General features: G+C 32.8%; 3 protein-coding genes across 4 annotated transcripts in view; all 3 read right to left on the bottom strand.

Moving 5' to 3' along the window:
• LOC123674081 overlaps positions 1-9097 on the bottom strand; it is a 31664-nt gene extending 22567 nt beyond the window's left edge. Inside the window, exons 1-3 of the mRNA XM_045608944.1 lie at positions 8964-9097; positions 8008-8366; positions 7170-7260 (exon numbers count right to left, since the gene is read on the bottom strand). Coding sequence (XP_045464900.1) covers positions 7170-7260; positions 8008-8366; positions 8964-9011 — 498 coding nt within the window. The 5' untranslated portion in view covers positions 9012-9097. The remainder of the gene's footprint in view (positions 1-7169; positions 7261-8007; positions 8367-8963) is intronic.
• LOC123671082 (calbindin-32) overlaps positions 1-12590 on the bottom strand; it is a 151009-nt gene that overhangs the window by 71214 nt on the left and 67205 nt on the right. The gene's annotated exons all lie outside the window — the stretch shown is intronic.
• Positions 9892-12496, bottom strand: LOC123671081. The gene is made up of 2 exons (XM_045604745.1): positions 12303-12496; positions 9892-11960 (listed from the first exon to the last, which is right to left on the bottom strand). The coding sequence occupies exons 1-2, from the start codon at positions 12392-12394 to the stop codon at positions 10007-10009; spliced, it is 2046 nt and encodes a 681-aa protein (XP_045460701.1). The 5' UTR covers positions 12395-12496; the 3' UTR covers positions 9892-10006.

The raw sequence follows: 12590 nt of genomic DNA, 5'->3' as shown, positions 1-12590 counted from the left end.
AGGGAAGTATAATCGGTCCAATTTTGTTCAATATATATATATTAATGACGCTCGGGAATGTACTGTTGGGCAGAATTGCTTGTTAACTAACTATGCCGATGATGAGAACATATTAATAACTGCCCAAGAAATGCAATCATTACTCAATGATTCGGATAGGATTTTTAAATTATTGTCTGAATGGACTTCAAACGAAAGACTGATTTTAAATGAAAATAAAACGAATTGTGTCATATTCAAAACCAACAGATCTAACCTTGAGTGTCCAAATACAATAAAACTAAATGAATCTGAAATTAATATAATTACTGAAACTAAGCTCTTAGGATTAACGATAGACTCAGTTCTATCATGGGAAGCTCATATGGAAAACCTCAATAAGAGGTTGAACTCGGTTTGTTATACTTTGAGAGTAATGTCACAATATCTCGGCAAAGATGGCCTGAAGATGATTTATTATTCAAATTTTGAATCCCTCGTTAGATATGGTTTAATTTTTCATGGTAGTGTCAGAGCAGTGGACAATATATTTAAGACACAGAAAAGAGCAGTCAGGACAATAAATAAACTTGATTTTAGAGCTTCATGCAGAGGTTATTTCAAGAGTAGCAAATTTTTAACAGTAATAGCGCTACACATTGAAGAGTGTATAATGTTTCTTTTCAAGAATAGAGATTACTTCGGTTCTAATTTGCCATCACATTCTCATAATTATACAAATTGTTTATATGTATATCCAGTTCATAGATTGACTGTAACGGAGAGAGGAGCAAAGTATTCTTGCATGAAGTACTATAACAAATTGCCACCAAGAATGAGGCAAATTGATCAAGAAAATAGATTCAAAAAAGAATTACACAAGTTTTTACTAGATCTTGAACCATATACAATCCATGGGTATCTCAATTCTCCAACATAGAATTTATATTTGTTTTTTTCTTTGACATATATTTCGTTCTGATTATATATATATATTGTAAAAGTGTATGTGTAAGATTTTTGAAATAAATATTATTATTATTATTATTCAACATAATGAGTATTCAAGTCCATATTTTGCTTCCAGGAGAAATGGCAACGTCGAGAAAATTTTTTTCGAATATTTCAGTTTATAACCTAAAATTTCTGGAATAATGGACTAACTTCCAGAGTGTTAGCATTTTCGATATCCACAATTCGATTTTATTCAAATTAATTTCATAATAATGTCGGGTTTTGTAGATACATTTTTTAAGTTGAATAGGTTGAAAATGTTGATAAAGATTCTTCAAGAGTAAGAATTCCTATTCTGAATATTTGACTGATTCAACTTCAAAAAATCACATGATTCATAAATAACTATCTGTGAAATGATCACTCACCAACGTAACTAACAGTCAGAAAACTAGAAGCAAATGAAAACTTGAAGCATCCCATCCACAGCTTATTTTCAGCAAGAACCAAGCTTGTTGGGTCCACCAATATTCAATCCTATTTCTTCTCGCAGTATCTCATGGTCATCTTAAAAACCGATCGTGATATTTCATAACTACTGTTATTTTCGGAGGAGCATCGAACTTCCTCATAATAGCAGTATTGAATTCGACTAGAGCTGGATCTTAGGATCCAGTTTGACGAAAAAAATATCGCTTAGATTAATATTGATCATCACCGTGAACTCAAACTTGAAACCTCATCCCAAGCAAGGCAACAAACGTATGCTGATATTGAGTGCTTTTCAAATGCATAATTAATTTCCAATAACAAAAAAGTGATTGACGCTATGTTCGATTTTATCATTTCCATATTATACCGACATGTTTACATTCATTTATTTGCTCTCAGTTCAAGGGCAAATCTAATTGGTTTGGAGTAATTCATCTTCTTCTGTTTTGAAATCAATGTTATTTTTTCAATTTAGGAAATGATTACCTGAAATAACAAAGGTTGTTATCGATCAATTGAGAATGTTCCATCCAATAACTATTGATTATGCTAACTATTGAGTGCATATAGTTCATATTCTATTAGTTTATTTTCATTTATAATGTTTTTTTTCTGTTTGAAATGATTTTGAGATAGGTATACATAAAAACGTGATATTATTGGTGAGTTCCAAGAGTCAAGGATCTGTTTTAATGAATATAATATATCTTTACAGCATTATTAAATCACTTGTGATTAAATTTGTATGAATTCATTTGATACATATATTGTATTAGAGAGTTCAGAGATTTTTCTTCTAACATTTTTTTCATTTTTTTTTTGTCAGTAGGAACTATTAAACTTTAGAGCATTCTTTAAAGTCCAAGCCCTACTGGGAAAATCAGCATATATGGCTTGGAATGATCAGATTTCTTCACCAAATGCATTGTGAAAACTTTTTGATGGTAAATTATTGAAGTTGTGAACGTAATTGGCTCAACTCATTAGATATATAGTAGGAATTGTAGGTATCTTAATTTCACGAAAGCCCTGCATGCAGATTTCTCTTTGTTCAAAATTCAAGATTTTTGTTATCTTTTTTGGTGTGTATAAGGAGATTTTCCACCTATATGGATGTACCCAAAGGAGAATTGGCAAAGAATTTTGTTAGGACTGTCTGATTACATGTACATGGGTTAAGCTTTTTTCTTTTAGTTTAGCAACTCCAATGATTGGATTTCGATGATGTATTATTTAGGAAGAAAAACTTTTTTCTTGTTGAGCATGCAAATAAGTAGAGATTCATGTTATTTGAATGCAGGGTTTAATATAATTCAGTGATCTTTGTATTATTATTATTCTGTATCTGATATTTTGTAACTGCTTTATGGTCGAAAATTTACTTAGAGTAGGTTAGCTATAGTGCAGTTCTTTTGGGGTGTACAGCTGATTATATCATCTTCATTCAGCCATAGCTTAGAGCTTGGTGTTTCGATTGACTTTCAGGTAAATATTTTTCTTATGAAAATTTTGAGAAAACTAATGAATACCTCTTTGAGTGCATGAATTGTAAGCCTTCCTGAAGATCTAGGAAAAAGAATATTATAAGTGTAAAACGCAATATCCATTGACTCTCCAGGATGTTTAAGCCTGGTATGGTCTTCAACGATTAGATTAGAAACAGATTTTATCTCATAACAATATTGTCAAAGTCAAAAGTTGCCAAGTTACTGAATGATATGGAGCAGATCAAAAATGGATCACTAATTTGCAAGACAAATATTCGAATATAGCATCTTATCAATTCGGTAGCATGAAAAATTCCTAAATTACATGAGTCAATCCTCATCTTACTATGCAGCTTGTTTTTTAACGAACTAATTCAGCACTGTGTAACTATGCGAAATGATTGAATGGTGAATTCAATTGATAATCACGATAATTGATTCGTTTTTAAGCGTGCTCAGTGATTTTCGTTCCTTTCATTGAAGTAAATTATATATTTGTTCTAAGAAAAAATACAAATTATAGTATTTTATATTGTGATTGATATTTTTCTTTACTCGTACAGTAGTTATTCCAATTTGAATAGTAATTTGTTGATGTTCATGGATTGAGCGTGGAAAATTTTTTCATTCATAGTTGGGATGGTGTCTTTGAAGGAGGAATAATTCAACTTGAATTGGAGAAATTTTTTCTGTTTCGTTGTTTGATATATGGTAATAACCAGAAACCTTTATTTAGCCTTATTATGTAGACTTTACAGTTCCAATACTTCTCGCAGAAAAGGAAATTTTGAACATGAATAATTTTGGAATAAAACGGCTTGCATCTCATATAGGAAAAACATTTCATTCAGTGGATTTTGATTGAATCGTCATAACTTGGGCTCAAGCTTTAATATCTCTTATCAAGTATGGAACACCCTGTATATTGCGACGATGATACTGAATACGAAATTTTCCGCAAATAATTCACCTTTTACTTTCGATGTTACTAATTTTGGAACGATTGGAAGTTTCAAATCTTGTCGCTGTAAATTTTTCACATTGATAACTTCATGGTTCTTCATGACGCGTTGAGATAGTTTACCTTGAAAGAGTAAATGACTAATAATTATTTAAAATGTGTTAGTTTGTATTCAGTTCAAAAAATTTGAATTGTATCACTCAATAGATGTCAAATCAATTGTAAAATATACCAACAGTTCGTTCAACCCACTCATCAGTAGATATATAGCTTTCAAACGATGTTCCCCATGAAGTAACTTTTATCTGTTCATGACTCCACATTAAAAGTAAAAGCCATCACTTCCGAGTTCCTCAACTAACCCAAATAAGATGAAAACAACATGAACATGGAAATTCGGCGTGTTAAATGGTCTGAAAGCACCACCCTGGGTTTCATTATCTAAGGAAATCATCCTAGATCCTACAGGATATCTGGTTCAATTGTGTTGAAAACCCTTTGTTCCATGGCATATTTGTGTAGTTGGATTAGTTGATTTGGTGCATAATATTCTATGGAAAACTGAGGAAAACCGAGGAAGAGATTATTCAATTCTTGGATAAGACTGGAAATTATTTCTGGGTTATAAAATGTTTCCCCTAGAGTTCGTTAAACTTGTTGTTATACGAACAGGGGAACAAAACATTATTGTATTTTCAAACTTAATGAGCTAATTTCAAAAAATTCATAAATACCAACTATTGATATTTTTGGAATAATCAGTTATAATATCAGAAGAGCATAGACAATATTCGATTATACACCGAGTCACCAGACGTAGTTCGCGAAACATCACGAGAGCGCAGCTCGAGTGGTGTTTCGCGAAATACGTCGAGTGAAGAGGTTCGTATAATCGAAATATATTGTCTATGCTCGAGTTGGTATTCGTTACAATTATATAAAGAAAAATATTTTACATTTCTTTAACTATAACCAAAGCGTTACATTTTGAATAATTCAATGACATTTAACTTATCATAGCTTAACTTTTATTTATCTTTTGGCGAACGTCCAAGAACGTTACTATGGAAATGATCACAATATGGCATGAGGCGTAACACCAAAACGATTATACCACGTCGTCAAGATAATTCACATATCAATACGCCATAAATATTAGAAATTCACAGATTTTATTGGTTCATTAAAACATGAGTTTTATAATCTTAAATATACGTATTTCAGATAATTGTCTTGATAGTCCAATTATTTCTGAGATAAAAGTAATTGAAAGAGAAAAATTATTTTATTGTGTAACAAGGAAACGGTTCTGGTTGAAATGAAAACACATTTCAACATTTCACTCAATAACTCCTGGGCATAACTAATCAAAACACATTTCTTCTTGAAATGTGATCATCCTAAAGATTGAAGCATGTACTCCAAAGCTTCTTCGATTTGCAATACCTCTTCTGTTGGAAAATTTGATCTTTGATCAAGAATTTTCTTTTCATCTTGAGAATGATTTTTCTTGATGTTCGCATTCAATCGATTAAATAGCGTTATTTATCGTTTTACTTTTTGTGAAGATAGTCAATGAACAATGTAACATGCATGTCTCAAAATACGGATGCCATAATCTTGCCAGCTTATGTTGGAAATTTTGATCGTTTTTTAATGTTTTCATTGACTGCTTTCCACTCATCTAATGCTTTTCTTTGACTCAGAATGTAGGGATGAATCCATGATTCATCCACTATTAAAGAACGATGCAATAAATTATATTCATTCCACAAAAACAGCTTTTAACATCGACGATACATTGTTAGTTTTTATCAATGTGATCAAGCGTGACACCCATTCCAAGTAAACCTTTCTTTATGACTGAAGTTCACACAAAATAGAGATTACACTGTTTTCTGATATATTGAACTCACTATCTCTATTTCGTCGACCACGTTAAAAAACAGCATACCACATTTTTACTATTCTTCCTATGAAAAAAAGTGTTTTAACAATACACCATACTCGTTTTTTTTCATTTTTCAAATAAGAAAAAATGTAGTTCCTCTTAACGTTTAATATTTCGATGCACACTAAGCTCTATTCAGCTCATTTCGAAAATTGGTACTGACGAGAAAAAAAAAGTACATATGCACCAGGCCCGGACTATATTGAGTGTCGAATACAAAACACAAAGATTCGATGATATTCCCCACAAATATTCTTAGTTGAAAAAGCTCGAATTTTTTATAATTTTTACCAATGATTTTAGCCAATGAAAACATTCCTCGATATCAATCGAATCCTTCAAGAGTATGTTGAGTTTTTTTCTCTTCTGATGAACACCCTCTATTTTATGACTACGGATTTGTGGATCTATAAGCTTTATTGATCCACTATATTAAGAAGGTTGAATAATAAGAAATTTGAGGGAAATAATGAATGAATCACATGTGGAAAATTACCTTTTACAGCATTCAGAGGAATGCATTAGAACAAACAATTTTCATTTCTGTGATCACCCTTTCAGCAAAAAAATTCTACGAGTTCATTAAATTTTTTACAAATTCAAATATAAACCATGATATTATAAAAACATTTTCTGTAGCCTAGATAACCATATTAAATATTTCTTGAATAAACTAGACAAGTTTAATATGTAGAGGTTTGTCCGATATTGATTTTCATTTTGCTCAAGCCATAACTCCAATTGAAAAATGTACACATGTCAGACCAAACCGTTTAGAATGAAAAATTGGGGTTATTATTTTCCATTTAACATGAAAAATGAACGTAAATTGATGACCTTCCCACACTCGGAAGTTTTCGAATGAATAAAAAGTTCTCGCTTTTCCTATAGTTTCTCTCAGAGGAAAATAGTCGAAAATATATTACCTCATGATATTGGCGATCCTTCAAGATTCGATGTTACTGATAATAATCCCAATGTATAGAGTTGTTCTTTTACGTAAGAAAAACAATTTGCTGTTTGTAGAGTTATGAAAAAAAAATGTTATTGATTAATGAAATTTTGAAATTGATTCTCACTGGACAAAAAAGGTTCATTTATAGTCTCATTATAAAAAGAAATAAAATTCATTTTAATGAACAATGATCTGTTTAATGAATTAATAATAGACATTTAAGAAATAGTCTCTTCATTCAGTTAATTTCAGAGATTTTTTAGTATTCATAGAAGCGAGAATTTCAAATTAGCATTTGAAAAATAAGGAAAGGACTAATGTGAGTCAGTTTTGGAATTCGTATTCAAGTATTTTTCTCAAAATTACGCAACCTTTCAACCATTATTTTACAATCATGTGGTAGGTGATTTCCATTAGATCGTTCTCTTTGAAAATATGAAAATCCATGAAAACTATCAACACAAGATTTTTTTTCGAACTCCTTGGGAAAAAAAGCAGATAAAAGTAATAAAGGCATGCTTGCAATTTCAGAAGTTCTATTGGTTTCAAATCATTGTACCTTGTGTCAATGGCCTAGCTGCTGAGACACGTTAATTTAAATGAAAAAAAAATTATTGAAAAAGAATAGCATTCATTCAAATCATCTGTTTCAGAAGAGATGAATTTTTCTTCTCACATTTAGTTTTTTCTCAATAACCGAAAAAATTAGAAACGAATGAATTCGTTCTGGTGTTCAGAGGGTTAAACATAGGTGAATCTTCAGAAATTTCACTTAATATAGGCACAACATTCAAATGAAATCCAACCAATAAGTACTGAGATATGAAAATATCGAAATTTTGTACTATTATAAATTTCGCTCTTCTGAATCTGATTTCAGAATCTGAGTTAATTTGGATGAGTATTTTTCAATTGTCTATATAAAAAAGTTTCCTGTTAGTTCATAACTCCAGAGCTATTGGGTATATTTTGCACATTTTATTACCATTGGTGAGATATTTGGATCAAGGAAAAACCCTGATGATTTTAATTCTTAAAAGCATGTTCCGTTTGAGAGTTTTATCGTATACAAGAACACTGCGGCCGAACGAACTGGCAGAATTATTTTTGACCTTGAATTCTTCATAATTAAGTCGAAGCTAATCATTTTTAATAATTACCCATAACCATAAACAAATTTTATTGCAAATAATGATTCAATACTAAGGAAAAAAACCAAAAAAATTACATTATGACAATACCAGGAAAGCTATTGTAATAACAAGCAACCACTTTGGCAGCGAAATAATTTACTTCTTCCCCCTCTTTCTTTGGTGCATTACAGATTTTCGCATACTCCTCAACCTTATTTTCATCTTTTATCTGAAGTGCCAATCTTTTCTTGATCAAGTCGTCATTCAGAATACCTGCATCATTTACAAATCCAACTTTCTTAGTGTAGCAGAATAAGTGCTCTTTCACAGCCAAATCGGTTAGGTCAACTTGGCCAGCTCTTATCTTATCCAAGCTATCTCTAGGCAAATGACTAATTTCAAAACATTCACCGTGAATTTTTTTCACCATTTCGGGGTCCAATGAACTGGCCACCTGAAAATTTGAATGTATAAACATCAGACTATCGACCTTTGTCTAGAACGGAACAGCTTTTTATATTTCGAACCAGTTCTTCCCCAATTTCCATAATGAAGTCAGCTTGAAGTAGATTCAATGAAGTTTTTATATATGAAAAAGGAGAAAATGAAGTAGGTACAAGATGTCCGAAATCTATTTTGCGAGGTACCACTTTACTTTGACGAGTAAATATAGAACAATGTGGTTTTCGTGATACCGTGCTCATTTTTAATAAAACCAAATATACATAGGACTAAAAAGAGATTTGCTCTACAAGAGGATTCTCGGATATTGAAAATTATATAAAATTTTTTTTTTTGGTTTGAACAAATTTCAAGAGTTTTATTTCATGATTTATTCCATGATTTATTTCCAATATATCGAAAATATCTTGTGGTCAAAGGTGTATGACGTTCTTCTTTTTTACACATATGCACTCATCTAATCTGATATCATCAACATTAATCATAAACATAAACTTTAATGAAATGAAGAAATAATATGGATATTATTCTATTTATGCTGCTTTTTATCTTATTCAACATGTGCACCACCCTCTATGTAGGTACTCACCACCAAACTGAGAAATGTGAAAGAAATCAAAAAAGTCAATATTTCCATTTTTACCCAATTTTTTTAGAATTAACTCAACTGATAAGGTTCTCATTTGTTACTCGTTTATATTGGATCTAAATTGAATGCAAACTGTCTCAATTCATCTAATTTGAATTGATCACTATGATTATTATCTTTGATTGGAATGAAATTCATAGAATCCCAAGTCGGAAGCTGTAATTTATTTTTTTTTTAGGTAATTGTTCGTGTTCAATGATTTAAATATATAATAAATTTTAATTTCAATGGGAGTATTATGTGATCAAGAAATCATGAACGAAGAGTCATTCATCATTTTCTTCACAATTGATCAAGCGTTTCAAATTGAATTTAGAAAATTTATGTGCAAGTGAGTTATGTTGAGAAGGTAGATAATCACTTAATAATACACTTAAAATAATAATAGGGGAGAGCGGGGCTGAACGTGCCGATTTTGACAAATTCTCATATGATTCGGATAAGAAAAGTACTATTTCTGAAAGAAGTAGTTCATCATAAGCCAAATTTAATCTACAATAAGAATTCACTCACAGATTTGACACAATTTCAATGGTTTTCAAGAAAAGGTCATTTTTTTAAGCAAAGTCGGGAAGGCACTACCAACCCCACTTTGGGGCGAGTTGTGCCGTAGCTGAGGTCGGTTGTGCCGTTGATAATTAAAGGTGTTTTACGTGAATGAAAATTAATTTAGGATTTAAAAACACAATTTTTTTCAACAATATATTTATTGCTTATACTTTTAACTAATCAACATAACTTAAAATTCAGTTATATATAACAATAAGCATAATAATAAAGAAAAACATAATATCTTTACTTATTTAGCTATTGCAAATATAAAAACACATTTCAGTCAACAATTTGAACTTATTTTTGAACAAATGAGATCAATTATTGAATATATCAGTCTCTCAGGACTACATTAAAAAAAATAAAGAAGATTTCTTCCGAATTGTAAATTAAAAAACTTATATTTGGTCTTTTAGAGAAAACAAAACCAGTTACTCTATAGATGACTGATCAGAATAGCAATTTGGACATACAAATGCTGGGCTTTCTTCATCGTCAATACATTGTGAATGGGCCCAATTCTTGCATTCTATGCATTGAATCCATTTTTCTCTAGGGGCAGAATTAGAATATGCGTCACAACATATGATGCAATACCAATCTTGTTCCTCATCAGAAGTGTCATCATCTTGCAAGACTCTTCTCTTAGCGGGGTTCTTAGTCGTTCTTTTTGCTTGTTTACCTTGTCCCGTGCATTTTCCTTTACCCTTCTTTGTAGTTTCAATCTCTTTTTTCTTCTTTTTATTAGCATGTTCTTCGGCCAAAGCATCCTTCTCTGGAGTGTCCGTAAGAACAGCTGTCTTTCTTTTACGTCCTTTATTGCGTCCAACTAATCGAGGAGGTGCTTTAGGCAGTGGTCTTATGAGGTCTGGTGAGAAAATTATTGTATTTTCATCTCCCGCGTTGTTATCAGCTGATGATTGAGGAAGTTGGAAGCTGCAACAAGGGGTAGTCTCCTGAGAGCATTGACGTCCCACATGTTCTGGATTACCTGATGGTTCAACGCTGCAGTCGCTTTGCTGTAGAATTGATGGAGTAGTCTCAATCTCTATATTGCAGCCGACATTATTTGAGTCATTAAGATATTCAGCAGTCCTTTCTTGATTGTTTAGAGGGACAGGAAAGTGGTCTGTATCTTGTGAGGGTCGATTTTCTGGCATCGGGCGGTCAGTGACAGAAGACGGCGCATAATCTTTGTCTGTGAAGATATTTGGGTCATAGGGCCAAATGCCAGCCTTTTTAAATGCGTTGCTTATATTGATAGGAGTTGCTGCAAGCGGCAAAGCGTATTTTACAATACCTGGTATTTCATAAATGCTCATAGTTTTCCCGGGATTAGTTCTCAGCCAGTTGTTTTGAGCTTTAGAACAGTATGCTTTGAATGGGCCGTTGACACCAACATCCAGGGGTTGCAGACGGTGGGTGCAGTGTGGTGGGAATGATAATAATATAACAGAGTTTTTCTTGGCCTTTTCGATCACATCAATATCAATATGAGATGAATGATTGTCTAGTAGTAATAACACTGGTTCATCAGGACTAGGCTTAGTATGCTTTATGAAATGATCCATAAACACTAAGAACTCTTTGTTTGTCATCCAACCGGATTGATTACCAGCCCCAATACACTCAGGAGGACCACCTCGGATAAACAGGTCCTTAAATTTCAAACGCGGGAAAACAAACATCGGCGGAATCGAGTTTCCCAGAGCACTCACCGCTAGCTCAACAGTGACTAAAGTTCCACGTTCAGATGAAACAATTGCTCCTACTTGCTTTGTTCCTTTTTCAGCCAAAATTTTTTTCGGTTTTAACACAGTTGTGACACCAGTCTCGTCCAAATTCCATATACGTGAAGGAGTAAGATTATATTTTGTAATCAAGTCGCCAAGTTTTTCGAAAAATTGATTTACATTATATCTGTTGAACGAGCTCGCGCGTCCGGCACTGGTAGCTTCTGGTGTTCTTATTGCAAGAGTAGAGTTCCTCTTCAGGAAGTTTGTAAACCAATCCTTGCCAGCCTTACCATTGGTATGCCAAGATGGTGGGATGTGTTGAACATTAAACTTCACGGCACACTGGTAAGCAAGTTGTCGTACTTCTTCTGGTAGAAGACCAAAATAAATAGAGGCACTTTTCAAAATGTACTCAGACAGTTGTGCCTCTTGATCTTCACTAAACACCATTCTAGATTTAAAACCAACCGAAGGAGTAAGTCCACTTTTAATTTTTTTGACATACCTTTGAAGAGTTGTATGGCAAATTTCCAATTCACGTGCAACTGTTTTTAATTTACGTCCATCCTTGATGACTGCATCAGCCGCTCTTTTTAGAAGATCTTGGGATGTAGTTCCCCTTTGAGTTTTCCGCTTGTAATTCCTCATTCTGTCAAAGACAATAAATACAGGATGAAGTATCATGGCAAAAAGTATTTTATATCTTCCACAAGTGCTCGCATAAACTTAAGTATTACAGAAACAATGAAGGTTGCCGTGGGGTTGGTTGTGCCGCGGCACAAGCAGCCCCCCATGAACGGCACATTTTACCCCGTTTATGCGAGTGTGATATTTTGCCCTACATATAAATATCAAAGCGCTCTAAGCATTATAATCATACTGCATAACAAACTAGGATAAACGACAAACATTTTACTAAAACTTTCATATTAAAAGGACGAAAAATGCCAGCTTGTGACCAAAAAGTATTGAGACGAAAATATTTACTTACGTAGAGCTCGAATACACACACATGCACTGACACCCTGTCCCTTCGGCGGACGGAATTAAACTGGCATGCGCATGTCCCGGACTGTTAGGCATTACGTGAATAACTGCTATCTTATATCTATCTCTTTCTGTTTACGAGATATTCGCGTCGGCACAATTTACCCGCGGCACTTTCAGCCCCGCTCTCCCCTATTCATTTGATACTTCTATATATTATTTCAAGGAACCTATAGAAGAAGTCGAAAAAGTATCATTTACATCTGACTACTGCGTAGGGAACAGAATATTA

This window comes from Harmonia axyridis, chromosome 1, assembly GCF_914767665.1.
Source record: "Harmonia axyridis chromosome 1, icHarAxyr1.1, whole genome shotgun sequence".
Classification (NCBI taxonomy): Eukaryota; Metazoa; Arthropoda; class Insecta; order Coleoptera; family Coccinellidae; genus Harmonia; species Harmonia axyridis.
Note: the sequence above shows the minus strand (reverse complement) of the source record. Positions and strands in the feature narration are given on the sequence as shown.